Source organism: Morchella importuna (genome assembly GCF_003444635.1).
Source record: "Morchella importuna strain M04M26 chromosome Unknown Morimp01GS006, whole genome shotgun sequence".
Lineage (NCBI taxonomy): Eukaryota > Fungi > Ascomycota > Pezizomycetes > Pezizales > Morchellaceae > Morchella > Morchella importuna.
The window spans coordinates 689,110-702,668 of record NW_025763403.1 but is presented as its reverse complement, the minus strand read 5'-3'; the positions used below and the strand labels follow the sequence as shown (position 1 = coordinate 702,668).

At 48.4% G+C, this 13,559-nt stretch overlaps 1 protein-coding gene across 1 annotated transcript; it reads left to right on the top strand.

The window, feature by feature from the left end:
- Positions 1 to 237: 237 nt before the first annotated feature.
- On the top strand, positions 238 to 810 carry LAJ45_03019 (uncharacterized protein; the record flags this gene model as incomplete). The annotated part of the gene is made up of 1 exon (XM_046112609.1): positions 238 to 810. The coding sequence occupies one exon, from the start codon at positions 238 to 240 to the stop codon at positions 808 to 810; it is 573 nt and encodes a 190-aa protein (XP_045974098.1).
- Positions 811 to 13,559: the final 12,749 nt, after the last annotated feature.

Below are 13,559 nucleotides of genomic sequence, written 5' to 3'. Positions count from 1 at the left end.
TCGTTGACTGTATTTTAAGTTGCGTGTTCGCTTTCTGTTGGTGGTCGATGTATTGCTCGCAGCTTCCCTCTTTGAGCTCAGTTACTTGACATGTATGTATATGTAGCTATTAATATCCCACCCTGGAGCTATATAGTGAAAAGCGGAGGAGGAACCGATATCACGGCATAGGTTTCAACTCCTCCTGTCTTCTTTATGCATGTCCCTATGCACAGCAGTCATCTTTCTCCGCCCAAGATGTCTAATACCTCCAATACCTCTGTAATATCTTCCCAAGACCCCAGCTCACAGCTGCTACTCGAAGCGCTCAAGATCAACGCCGAAGCAAACCGAGTAAACGCCCAAGCTATTGCCCACCTAGCTGTCAACGCACCAAACCTTCCTTCAAGCTCTTCGGATCCCAAAGATCGAGGCTCACAGCTACTGGAAGCACTCAAAATCAACGCCGAAATAACCCGCGTGAGCGCTCAAACTCTCGCTCACCTAGCCTACCATGGACCAATGCCTTCTGTTAGCGCCCCCGACCCGAAACCAGCACCATCGCCCGAACCAAAGTCCACCGCTAAACCCGCGCAATTCGTGATAAATGAGCGCGTCGGCAAAATTACAACCGCTGAGTGGGATGCTCTTGGTAGTGAGAAGATTGCATTGCTCGTCGTGATCCTCCGCGGGATTGCCGATGATGTTGCTATAGCTGGTATTTCGTGGGAGGCGATTGGCAACATCATCCAGAGACGGCTTGTGGGGTTTGGATTCGTATTTCTGAAGCGAGATGAAATGAATGTTAGGGACAATTGGGGGAGGCTATAAAAGGAGATGACAAAAAATCGATCGCTGCTGCGATACTGGACTGCAATACAGCAAGTCTAGGGTATTATTGGTACACCAATGAGATGTTGAGGGTATGGAACAGGTTGATGGAGATTACTGATGCTTGAAATCTTGGCGATTTTCGAGTGGCAGTATCAACACCGAATTTTTCTGGGGGGGGGGGGGTATCTTTACGCAGCTAGTGCTTTTGTAATACAGCATCAGAAAAACGAAATATTTGACAGAATGCAGCCCGAACCCGGGAACACAGCCCGTTTGTCCACCGCTTGCTTGTATTTATGAATGGCGGTCATGCAAGGTGTACTTTGTTAGGCAAAGGACCGAAGGCTAGAGTACCTGGTCTAGCGCGGGAAGGTGTATTTTATGTGTAGGTGTGTAAACCTTAGCTTCAGTTGATCGGTCACCGCACAACCCGCAGAGAAAAACTTGAAGATTTGCGTCATTATCTAAACCAACGTAGAACTTCATCACATGTGGCTCTCATATAGGGCGAAAGGTTGGCACAGCCACCTCTATGGCTTCTAAAGCTATTCTGTCGAGATTAAGCTTTCTAGACCTGGAGTGGTGGGGGGAAAGATCGTGCAAAACATGACCGGTACGTCGTATCGATCGCAGAGGCCAGCACTATAGCATAGGTTTTCATGGGGTAGGAACTAGGGGCAGATAAAGCGAAAGTACGAGCAGATCCTAGGTCTACCACGTTATTATGTCCGCAGCCGCGATGAACGCGCCCATGCAACTACCCAAGCCCAGTATAGTATTAGTGGACAATGTCATCGATTCAACAAGAACCTAACACCGCCTTCTCGATAAGTTTCAACAGGGGGGAACCCGGGCCAGTTCCCGTCATCCTATGCTTCACTCAATTGTAGTATTATAGACACCCTATGTCCTCGGGACGAGTCACTCGTAGTAGTTTGCTGTTATCCAGTTTGCAAGTTTGATTATATTTTGATAGGAGTATTAGTAAACGTGTAAGGTGACGGGGAAGTTGGGGTGGGGTGGGGGTTTGAGCGCGGCAGTCACGTTGGCGGTGGAGATGTGTATTCTGGGTAGAGAAGACACGCGCTAGCACATGCGGCAAGTTTTCCGGCCTCGGAAGCTCAGAATTAAGAAAGGTAATGACCCACGATCCCGAGTGACATTCGGTGATCAGAATGACGAGTTGTGAACGAGTGATGATGCATGAAGAATATGCGGGGCACATATTCGTACTTGCCGAGGCCAGGTGTGTTTGTTATTTGTTACATCATATTTCAGAGGCCAGGTGCGCAGTATTAGTATACCAGCCGGTATGATCGACTCATTTTGGGATGCCAGATCGCTTGACGTGCCCGCGTTTGACATTTTCATGCGTAGTAGAAACCAGACACACTTGTGCCCCTTCAAATTGGTTGTGAAATGTTTCAACTTGCTTCGAAGTATCATCATGACACCACCTAGCTGGAAAACACACAGGCTCATCATCTCCCCCATGCAATTAAAGGTTTCTATCACTGTAATCTCCCATTGGTGTCACTAGTATAAGAGTTTGTCTATCTGTCAGATTTCTCATATTGTCATAATGTGGCACATTCAAAAGATTAATCAAAGATGCCCGTAATGAAAACAATATTTCTGTCCGTAATATATTGCTGTTTTTCTTCCCACCATATTTTGGATACTCTCTCCTCACAAATATACATACTAGTCTCCTTAGTTGAACGAGTGTAATGTCAGGACTACACTACCAGATACTACGGATGAGAGATGCGAAGGGTTATGTCTGCCTGCTCAGCTGCGACACGCTGTGCCAGGTGCCTCTGACCGTGAGTGAATTTCCGTTGCTGTTCTAGCTACTGAGCAGTGTTTTGAGGATGAAGGTTTGGACCGCCCCATTACCAGGGAAGCGGAAGGGGATTCTTGCTGACCAAGGATTTATTACTGTTAGTCAAGACGATTGTGACGGAGTCTAAAGCACTGATCGATAATTACCCGAGTACTGTTAAGGAAAATGGCTAGTGCTAAGCGATAATTCTGTAGCGTTTAAACTGATGATATTGTAAACCGGATTCCCTTGACTTGATGGTTGATGATACCCTCAAGTCTTCGCAGAATCAAGCCCTATTTATACATGTTGGAACCTATGCCAAGGCCCGCTTTCTAATACTAACTGATACAACGATAATAGAATAAGACAATGCTCCCGAAGATAACCCAGATAGAAAAGCGCCCCCGCATAGTTCTGTCCTCCACTCTAATTCCGACACGTAACCATGAACCTTGCAATTGCCAGTCATCGGGCTGTACCATACTATTATCCTAGACCTACTTCCCTAAGTAGAACAGCCTACAGCCGTAAGCCCCGCTTCCTATTCTATTCCGGGTGAGACACCCAATAGTAAGCGTGCCGTCATAATAGTATAACACTAGTGTGGTAACACCGCGTGCTCCCACACTACCCGATACCTTTCTATGCTTGTCCTTTCGTTACCCGACCGTCCTTGCATCACAACCCGTCACTCGTATTCCTCATTGTCCTACGCCTCTAGAACAGTGCTCCGTAGTTCCCGTAACACTACTCCCCCTTCCTAGACGTCGCCCTCGACCGTTAAAACCCTTCTATGATAAAAAAACCCTGTGGGAAAAGTCCTAGAGTAGGGAAAGGTATCGAGCTTAGTCTCGCCTGTTCCGTTGTCGTTTATGAGCCCGGTCATTATCGATCGCTGGGCCTCGACTTCGCGTATGGGGTCGTATGTTCGAGGTTGGCTGGAAATTCTCGTCTGCCAATGCCTCCTGTGGCTCGGGTGTTGCCAGTCGCTTTCGTGTATTTTGTTTTCTGGTGGGATCCGGGTCCTCGCGATAGGGTCGCAGCAGCATCTCGTGAAAGACGTCGTGAACCTTCCATTCTACCGGAAGTTCGAGACGGTAAGCCCGATTGCCCACCACTGCTGAAACTGTAAATGGCCCTGTGAACTTGTCTGACCACTTGGAGTATCCTCCTAGGTTCCGAGTGTCCAGCAAGACTTTCTGACCGATAGTGAACCGCTGTACTGCCGGTCCTGGCTTTGACGCCATCCTGTCGAAGATCTTCTGTAGCGTGTCTCTCGCTAACTCATGAGCCGTGATGATCTCATCCAAGTAGTTGTTCCCGTTGGCGTCCAATCGTTCGATCTCTGCATCCGTAGGCCAATCCGTTCGAGGGTGGAAGCCATAATTGCAGTAGAACGGCGATTGCCCCGTCGACGTATGCTTCGCATTGTTGTAGGCGTATTCACAGATGGGTAACAGGTCCTTCCATTTCTTGCCTGTTCCTGCCGTATATGCCCGAATATAACCTTCCATGTGTTGGTTGGTCCGCTCTGTTTGGCCGTCGGTTTGGGGGTGGAATGAGGTGGAGAGTCTTCTACGAATCCCCAGTCTGTCCGTAATTGCCGCCCAGAATGCTGACACGAACTGCGTTCCTCTGTCTGAGACGATGCTCCTAGGAAGTCCGTGGAAACGCCAGATGTCTTTGACGAATGCGTTGGCGGTTTGTTCCGCGTTGATTCCCGTCATTGGAATGAAGTGAGCCATCTTCGTAAAACGGTCCACGACTACCAATACGTTGCGGAATCCTGATTTCTCCTTAGGCATTTCTACTACGAAATCCATCGAGATATCAGTCCAAGGTGTGGTGGCTAACTCTAGGGGTTGAGGGAGTGACAAGTGTCTCCGACGTTGCTTGGCTCTCTGGCATACATCGCAAGTCTTGACGAAGTTGGCTACATCCGTGGACATTCCTGGCCACCAGTAGTTCCTATCAATCAACTCGAGGGTTTTATCCCTTCCTAGATGCCCCGCTACGGGTCGATCATGATGTTCCTCAATGACCTGCTTGACCGCGTAGCCCGGTACTACCCATCGACCATCGTGGGTGGGGTCATTCGAATCGGGACTCCATTCAGCGGCAGGCTCTAACTTTACGATAGCAGCCTCCGGTGGTCCAAAGATCTCCAGGTTTGAGTCAGGGAGGTGTTCATCCGGAACCGTCCTCCGAACCCAGCGTCTTTCCTGTTCATACCAACCCTGTAGTGGCTGAGGCAGTTCTACGCTCGGTATGTCGTACCACTGATCCAACTGATTCCATTCCTCTTCGGGGTTGCCAACCACTTCGGACCCAGTTTCTACGCTGGTCCGTGATTTTCTGACAAACTGTTCTGCGCTGAGTAGCTGTTTTACGGGCTGCTCACGCATTACTCCCCCTTCCATTGCGAACTCCGGACGCCTTGTAAGTGCATCTGGCTTGCCGTTCTTTTCGCCTGGTCGGTAATGGATCTTGAAGCGAAAAGGTGCTATCTTCTCGGCCCATCTGGCTTGTCTTCTCGACAACTTCTTGGTCGTTGTGAAATACTGCAGGTTTTGGTGATCCGAATGTATCTGGATAGGGATGTCCGTCCCTTCCAGCCAATGTCTCCAAGTCAAGAGGGCAGAAACTATTGCGAGCATCTCCTTGTCGTAGATCTCATAGTTAACCTCTGCCTCATTGAACTTGCGAGAGTGGTAAGCTACCGGATATAGAATACCGTCCTCGAACACCTGAGAGAGTACTGCGGCCTCAGCCCAGTCACTCGCATCAGTTTCCACGATTGCTTCGCGGTGTTCGTCATAGTGTCGGAGTATTGGAGCAGACGTAAATCTCCTCTTGAGCTCGTCGAACGCATCTTGCTGTTCCCTGCCCCATTTCCATACGGAACCTTTCTTCAGGAGATCGGTCATGGGTCTGCAAACCTTAGAGTATCGGTGGATGAACCGTCTTAGGAAATTGGCGAATCCGAGGAAGCACTGAAGTTCCTTGACTTTGGTTGGGGCTAACCAGCCTTCGATCGCCTGAACCTTCTTGGGTGATACTCGGTTCCCTTTTCCTGATAGTATGAATCCCAGGAATTCTACCTCCTGTTGATACCATTCCGTTTTCTCGAGGTTTCCGTATAGATGGTGTCGTCGCAGTCGCTCCAAAACTTCTCGTACAAGAGTCGTATGCTCTTCTCTAGTCTTTGAATACATTAAGATGTCATCCAGGTAGACTACTACGCCTTGATCTAGAAGATCCTTGAATATGGTATTGACCATGACCTGAAACGACGCAGGAGCATTGGTCAAGCCGAAAGGCATTACCCTATATTCGAAAAGGCCGTATTTCGTTCGGAAAGCGGTTTTCCATTCTTCGCCCTTAGCAATCCTAATCAGATTATAGCCATTTTTCAGGTCTATCTTCGTGAAGTAGAGTGCTCCTTTCGTTGCGTCGGCCAGCTCGTTCATGAGCGGCAGTGGATAACGGTTCTTAATTGTGATCCCATTCAAACCACGAAAGTCGACACATAACCGAAGCTTACCATTAGCTTTCGGAACGAACAGGACGGGTGCCGCTGCTGGGCTAGTGGAGGGGACTACTTTGCCGGAGGGCAAGTTTTCGTCCAAATATTCTCGGAGTGCCTTGTCTTCAGGTGGGGAGAGCGAGTAGATCGGTCCCCACGGAGGCTGCTTTCCTTCCATAAGAGGAATGGTATGATCCCATTCAGAGTGGTCAGGTAGTCGAGCGGCTCCTTCCTTGGAGAACACGTCGGCGTATTCCTGAAACTCCACCGGTATAGCACTAACGAGAGCCTCGTTTACCGATGCTCTTGCCCAAAAGGGGTGTTGCTCGATCGTCGTCTGCTTCTTGGGTGACGCCCTCAACAGCCTGATGACCAGCTCTTCTGGGTCTTGATCGTATATGTCCTCGATTGATACGAAACATCCATTGACTATACAGTTGTTGCTATGGAAGCTGACACTGTTGCGTCCCCAATGGATGGTCGGTTGATGCTCCTTGAGCCATCGATGTGGTATGACGAGGTCTTCTCCTGCAAATGAGCCAACCTCACAGGTGATAGCCCTGTCTAGATGGTTGCCGATGCGGAGGGTAAGGGGTTGAGTGATGTGGGTGCCGGAATTGGGCATAGGGGTGCCATCGGCCTGTCTGATGATGAGAGGCTTTGGTCGAGGTTGAGTAGGTATTTTCGCACGGTGGATGCAGTCCCAGGACATGATCCAGTCCTCCGTGCCACTGTCCAAGAGTGCGTTGACTGTTGCGACATGTTTGGTGCTAGTTGCGGGGTGGTCCCAAGAGATCTCGATCTCGAGACGAGTTTCTTGTGTGTTGGAAGACATGTTTGTATGTTGGTTTGGTAAAAGGTTTGTATTGGTTTTGGGTGTGGGTTTCGATGATTTTTCTTCGTTGAGCGCGGGGTGAGGGGGTTTATATAGAGAGTTTGAGTGTTTGATGAAGATCATGGTACGACACTTACGCACCAGGCGTTTCGGGGTGTAACCCCATCCTCAGAGTGTGTGTAAAGAGAATTGAAATTCCGCGCGTATAACAAAACAAATATAGAAAATCTCGTGGCCAACCTATAAAAATAACCATAATACATAAAAACCCTTGTTTCCATAACCCAAAGTAGAAAGAAACCCGTAACGTAACATGAGATACCGAAAAATAGAAATACCCAATCAATTTTGATCCTCCAAAGTTGTAATCCTTGCCCTAAACGCCTCATTCTGGGGGCCCAATTTCCGCTTCTTTTCACCCTCCCTTCCGTGGTCCTTTCCTCCGGAAGGATACCGTTTCCTCTTCAGGTCGGTTAACCTGACCTTACTCGTCGCCACGCAATCTTTCGCGAAGTGGTTATCTCTACCACAACGGAAACACTTTCCTTCCTTTTGCCACTTCTCCTTTTCGTCCTTGGTGACACCTAAGTCATCCGAGGGCTTGGAGTTGTGTGCTGGCGCGGGGAAAGTCTTTCGAGGTGCGGGGTTGCGCGATTTTCGCCGTTCCGATTTTTCCTCCCGAGGTTTCACGATATCCTTGCCACGTAAGATTTCTTTCCGGGCTTTTACCTCGTGATCCTTTCGTCCAACCTTCCTAACCCATGCTAGCCATTCCGCGAAATCTTCTGGTTCCTCGATCGCGTTCGAGAGGCGTTGTTCCAGCGAGGAGTTTATTCCTGTCAGGATCATGGATTTCATTACGATGGGCCCGACCTTCGCGTCCCATTCCAGATTCTGCATCTCGTTGATGTAGTCATCGATCATGCCAGTTTGACGGAGCTTATCCATCTTCTGCTTGGCTTGTTCTTGACTGGTCCGATTGCCATATTGAATCCGTAGTTCGTTTTTGAAATTTTCCCATGTCCCGATGCTGGGGTCCACCGATAGTCGTTCCACGAAGTTTCGCCAGAATTTTGCCGCACTTCCGGTAAGTTCCAAAGATGCCCACAGGATCTTGGTTTGGTCGTCCCACCGGACTTTCCTCTGAAGCTCAATTAAGACTTCCATTTGGTCGATCCAGTGTCGCACGTCTTCGTCGGCTTTTCCGGAGAAGGGGATTTTTGCCTGTTTTGGCGTATCTCCTAGGGTGGCGCGAGGGGGGTGCATGAGGTCTACCTCTTGCTGCCTATTACGGCGCCTTCGCTCTTCCCGTCTTCTCTGCTTTCGCTCGCGTGCTCGGCGATCGTCCTCTGAATCTGAGGAGCTGGATGAGTCGGAGGGGGATGGGTCTCGAGGTCTTGCGCGGTTTCCGCCGTTGCCGTTATTGCCATTGCCTCCCCTGCCTCCCTGTTCACTCCGTTGGCTTTCTCTTGCCTCAGAGCGAGGGGGTATGGGGGGCTGGCTCCCTGATCCTTCCGGTCTCTCTCCGGAATTGCTAGGGGGGTTCGGTGGAGGTGGCGGGGGTACTATGCCTTCGCCTCCTGAGCCTTCGGGGGCTGCTGCCGTTCTATTGGCTGCTACCCGCATCTGCTCAATAATCTCCTCCAGGTTCTTCTTTGTACCTGCGAATTGGTCTTCCATCGCAGCTTGTCTGTCCCGTTCCATCCTTTCGAGGGCAGCCATAACCTCCGCGGGTATCTGCACAGGGCCATCTTTCGGGAGTTGTTGAACGAAGTTGGTCAGCGCATTTATGTGCTGGTCCTGTCGCTCCTGCCTTTCTTGATGCGCCCTAGTAGCTTCCACGATCTGCCCAAGGACTTGACCGAGGTTGCTGGTAGCGGCGGTGGATTCCGCTCGTAGCTGAGCCATGACCTGGTTGAGCTGATTGTCGCGCTCGGCTCTGTCCCCAGCGAACTTGGCGTGGAGGTCCTCGACGATCTTGTTGGTATACTCCTGCTGTTGCCGGGTGAGTTCCCTGAGTATGGGGATATCCCGCACGTGCATGCTGAGTTCCTCGATCCCGCGGCTGAGCTGTTGTACCACGGGGGCCCCTTGTCGCTGGACTTCTTGCCCAATAAGATCGCCGAAAGGGTTCTCCACCCGCCGTTCCTCTACGTCCATGTTGGTATCCTCGTCGTCGTCCATTACCCGAGGCACCGAGGGCCTCTGAGTAGAGGATCTCTCTCTGATTGGGGTGACGTATGGGGAGAATTCCCGGTGGTCTACCTGCCGCCTCCTCGCCTGCCCATAGGATTCTTCCTGCCTCGTCGATGCGAAGAGGGAGCCTATCGGCACATCTCTCTCTTTCCTGTGGCGCCTCTTCGCCTGGGTTTCTAATATACCTCGATCTCTCAAGGCGATTGAACTCTCCATGTTGTAGTCTTCCTCCGACCGTTGATGATGAGCCCTTGACATTGCTAAGTTGCTCGAGTTTGAGCTGTGGATGCCTTCTGCACCAGGGTTGGGCAATGAACCAGGGGGCTGGATGAGCAAGTCCGAAAGATCGTTGGGAGAGAGTGATCTTGATTGGGAAGAGTTCTGGGTAGTTGAGGATTTCGGGGTCGTGTTCCTCGAAAGTAGCGGTAGTTCCTGCTTCTGCGAAAAAACCTGTGTAGTGAAGATATCCGCAGTATAGATGTTCGGCGCTTCCTCTTTGAACGATGAAGGATGTAGCGCAAAGGTAGTTATCGATGGCTGCTGTTGCCACTCGGGGTGCATATAGTACCTTGGTCTTTTCTAATAGACTAAGCGCTTATTCTTCTACTGAGAGCACGGTGACTATCCGCCACTAAGCAAAATACTCAGAGTATTGGTTTAAGCGAGTAGTTGTCTTATCGAGACTTTGGTAGTGTATGCGATAGGTAAAGAGTAAAGTTAGGGATAAGGTACAATATAGTGTTAAGGAAAATGGCTAGTGCTAAGCGATAATTCTGTAGCGTTTAAACTGATGATATTGTAAACCGGATTCCCTTGACTTGATGGTTGATGATACCCTCAAGTCTTCGCAGAATCAAGCCCTATTTATACATGTTGGAACCTATGCCAAGGCCCGCTTTCTAATACTAACTGATACAACGATAATAGAATAAGACAATGCTCCCGAAGATAACCCAGATAGAAAAGCGCCCCCGCATAGTTCTGTCCTCCACTCTAATTCCGACACGTAACCATGAACCTTGCAATTGCCAGTCATCGGGCTGTACCATACTATTATCCTAGACCTACTTCCCTAAGTAGAACAGCCTACAGCCGTAAGCCCCGCTTCCTATTCTATTCCGGGTGAGACACCCAATAGTAAGCGTGCCGTCATAATAGTATAACACTAGTGTGGTAACACCGCGTGCTCCCACACTACCCGATACCTTTCTATGCTTGTCCTTTCGTTACCCGACCGTCCTTGCATCACAACCCGTCACTCGTATTCCTCATTGTCCTACGCCTCTAGAACAGTGCTCCGTAGTTCCCGTAACAAGTACGCGCTCGTTCGAGCAGCTATTTGAGCCCGCGAAACTGACAATGTTGCGACTTGTGATTCTTGTGTCGTGCGATAGTGAGGGCGAGGGTGGTGAGAGTGCGTGAGTATTTTAGGGTGCTGACTGATTAGACGGTGCGCATGCTTTTTACATTGCCTAGACTCCAGGATCTTCTCGCAACGGTTCCCACCCCCCCCCCCCCCCCCCCCGCGGGGGAGGGTTGGTGAGCAGTAAGAGCCCGGTGGAGCATACGAGTAGGGAGGTATTCCAGAAGACCAAGATCATGATTTAAATGACGTTAGTTTGCGTGTAATTACTGGTACGTGTAGGAAAAGTGACTTAATTCATAGATTATTATTCAAGAAAAGGACACTTTATTGAAGTTGGAGAGATGTACTTCGAACCCCGCGCACTCACATCGACCAACTGGATGTCGCCGCCAACTGATTATTAAACACGCGCAGACATTTTTACGCCACCATGGATGAAAGACATGCAGTGGCTGGGCAGCCACAGGTATGCAGTAGTTCAACTAACTGAGAACGGCTCATCATCTTGCCCAAGCTGCTAGGGATATGGATATTTATCCTTACTTAGCAAGTCTTTACTAGTATCACTTCCTGTAATCAGTGGGCCAGGTTTCATCATGATATATCACTCGGTCATCTGGGAGGGGCTGTTTGATTACTTTGTTTTTGTTTAATTCATTGACTGTTTGATTACTGTAGCTGGGTGAAGGTAAGTTTCAGTATACGAGGCTTGTATATATATTACTGCAGGGATGTGTTATAGCAAAGAGTACAATAAACTTCCTACAATGGCCTAGTTGTTATAACCGTGCATCTTAACAGCTCTTTTGTGTGTGCTGGAATAATATAAGGTTGTAGTGATGGGGCCTTGAGTATTACTTCATATGCAATTAATATTATAGAATCAAATAGCTCTTGGTGTGTAGTTAAAACCCTTAATCTCTACAGCTGAGGTCTCGAGACTTTGTGCAATACCTACTGGCCTGTATCCCTTTAACTAGAAGGCTCTCTTAATTCCAGGGCATTATGAGATGAGATCAACAGAAGTCTTGTCTTCCTTTGCCTTGTGTGCATCGCTATCTGTAACATCACAATGTTCCGTGTCAGTTTGTGTAACAAATGCTGTGATAATCTTGGGGACAATTAATACATAAGTAGATATAAAGCTCTATATACACGATTTCCGAAAGAGGAACGGGACAGGAAAATAAGGAAAGCTGTCAAGTATGTTCGTACAACGGCATCATGACACAGTATACCTGACGGATAAACTTTAGACGCGCGGGAGACGGCAGGCCGACAGAAATTCGCCTCATGGATCAAATCCACTAGTTCTAAGGCGTTATTTTGAGTAAGCGACTTTCTATCCGAGCGATATAAGTATATGTTCTACACACAACGGGGTTGTATGTACGATCACGTCATGCTTAGATGCCGCATGGTATTTTATTTCTGGAGGGCTAAATGCTTGCTAATAGCATTTGAGACTCAACCTGTAGTGAATCTCTCCCCAGGTAACATACAGCCACTCTGCAAAAGTGTTGGTGATTCCGGTTTCGGAGTGAGACATTCCTCCATATGTAACTGTGGCGGACCATTAAGAACCCCTAAGAGAAGACTTCCCCAGTGACCAATGGCGCCCAAATTAATGAAGAATAAGATGTTTTGAATCTCAACTTTAATAACATCAGTATTACGGGTGCGTCACACTGCGCACTGACATTAAAACTATACCATGAACACTTTTGCTGAGTGGCTGTACATTCGAAATGATACGATATATATCTGCCAAGTGCAAGAAATCCTGGAGCATAACTAATTCCAAGTCAATTGAGCTCTTCTGGGATCTGGGCTGGAGAGAACTTTGGATTAATATAGCTCTACTGGGCTGAAACGTAGATGAAGTCTGTGCTCGATCTCGACCTCGCGATATACATACTCCCTTGCTTCTCTGTCATCTGAATAATCACATGAGGGAAAGAGCCTTTTTTTTAAAAACTGTTTTAGAGTTCATATCTGCTCCTAAACCCTCGATTTCTTTGTGCATAGTATCTATCCCATGATCAGATAGCTTCGCAAGAGTCAGTAAAACTCCGAAGGGTCACGTAGCAAATAGATGCACCCCGTGACCACCTCTAAAGATGGGAGTATTGAAGAAATATTAAGATGTCAATAGAGTTTATATATGAAGCTCTGTTATACTGGCATTGATATATAAACTTGAATCCGGCTGTTTCCCGTCGCTTTTGCTCAGACAACTACACCCAAACACTTTCTTAAGCTCACAACACCTTTTTACCCTTAATATCGCATCTCAAAATGAAGCTATTCTACATCCTTTCTGCCCTGGCCGCAGCTAGCAGCATTAGCGCAATTCCAACCACTAGAGTTCTTATCATTGACGACGACCAAATAGGTTTGTCCTCCATCCTGTCCTCTCTTGAGTGGGTATAGATAGTAACATAATGCAGGTCTCTCCAACGTAGAAAGTAAGGCGGCATGCAAGACGGTTGGAAAGTCCTGCAACGTCTTCAACGAATTCTGCTGCGACGGCTTGTTCTGTTTTGTTTGGGGCGCCGGTATTGCCGGGAATTGCGCCAAAAACGTATGTTGCCCGCCCGAGTATTTGTATATGGAATGCTGACACGAGGAGTGGTGATCTGTGGTCGAACCCCTCGGGCTCGGTGACCATTAAGTCGAAGTCACTCTAAGTTTCTTTTTTTCTTCCATACGTGTCCCCTCTGGTTTGATACCGGAGTTAGTGATTACTTATCACTTTCTATGCCGCGGAGTTACTACTAGTCAAGAATGGAAAATCATATTTGAGAGTTGATTGTGCATTTAACTTGCTTGAGATCTCGAGCTACTGCTCCTGGAGCATTGCGTTGCCTGTTACAAGTAGTCGTAGTTGCATATATCGTGCCATATTATCACTCTCGCACACCAAAATCGAGTCCGGTTCAAATGGTTACAATTCGTTGTGTGATTCAACAAAGAGGTCGCAAAGCTAGATAAC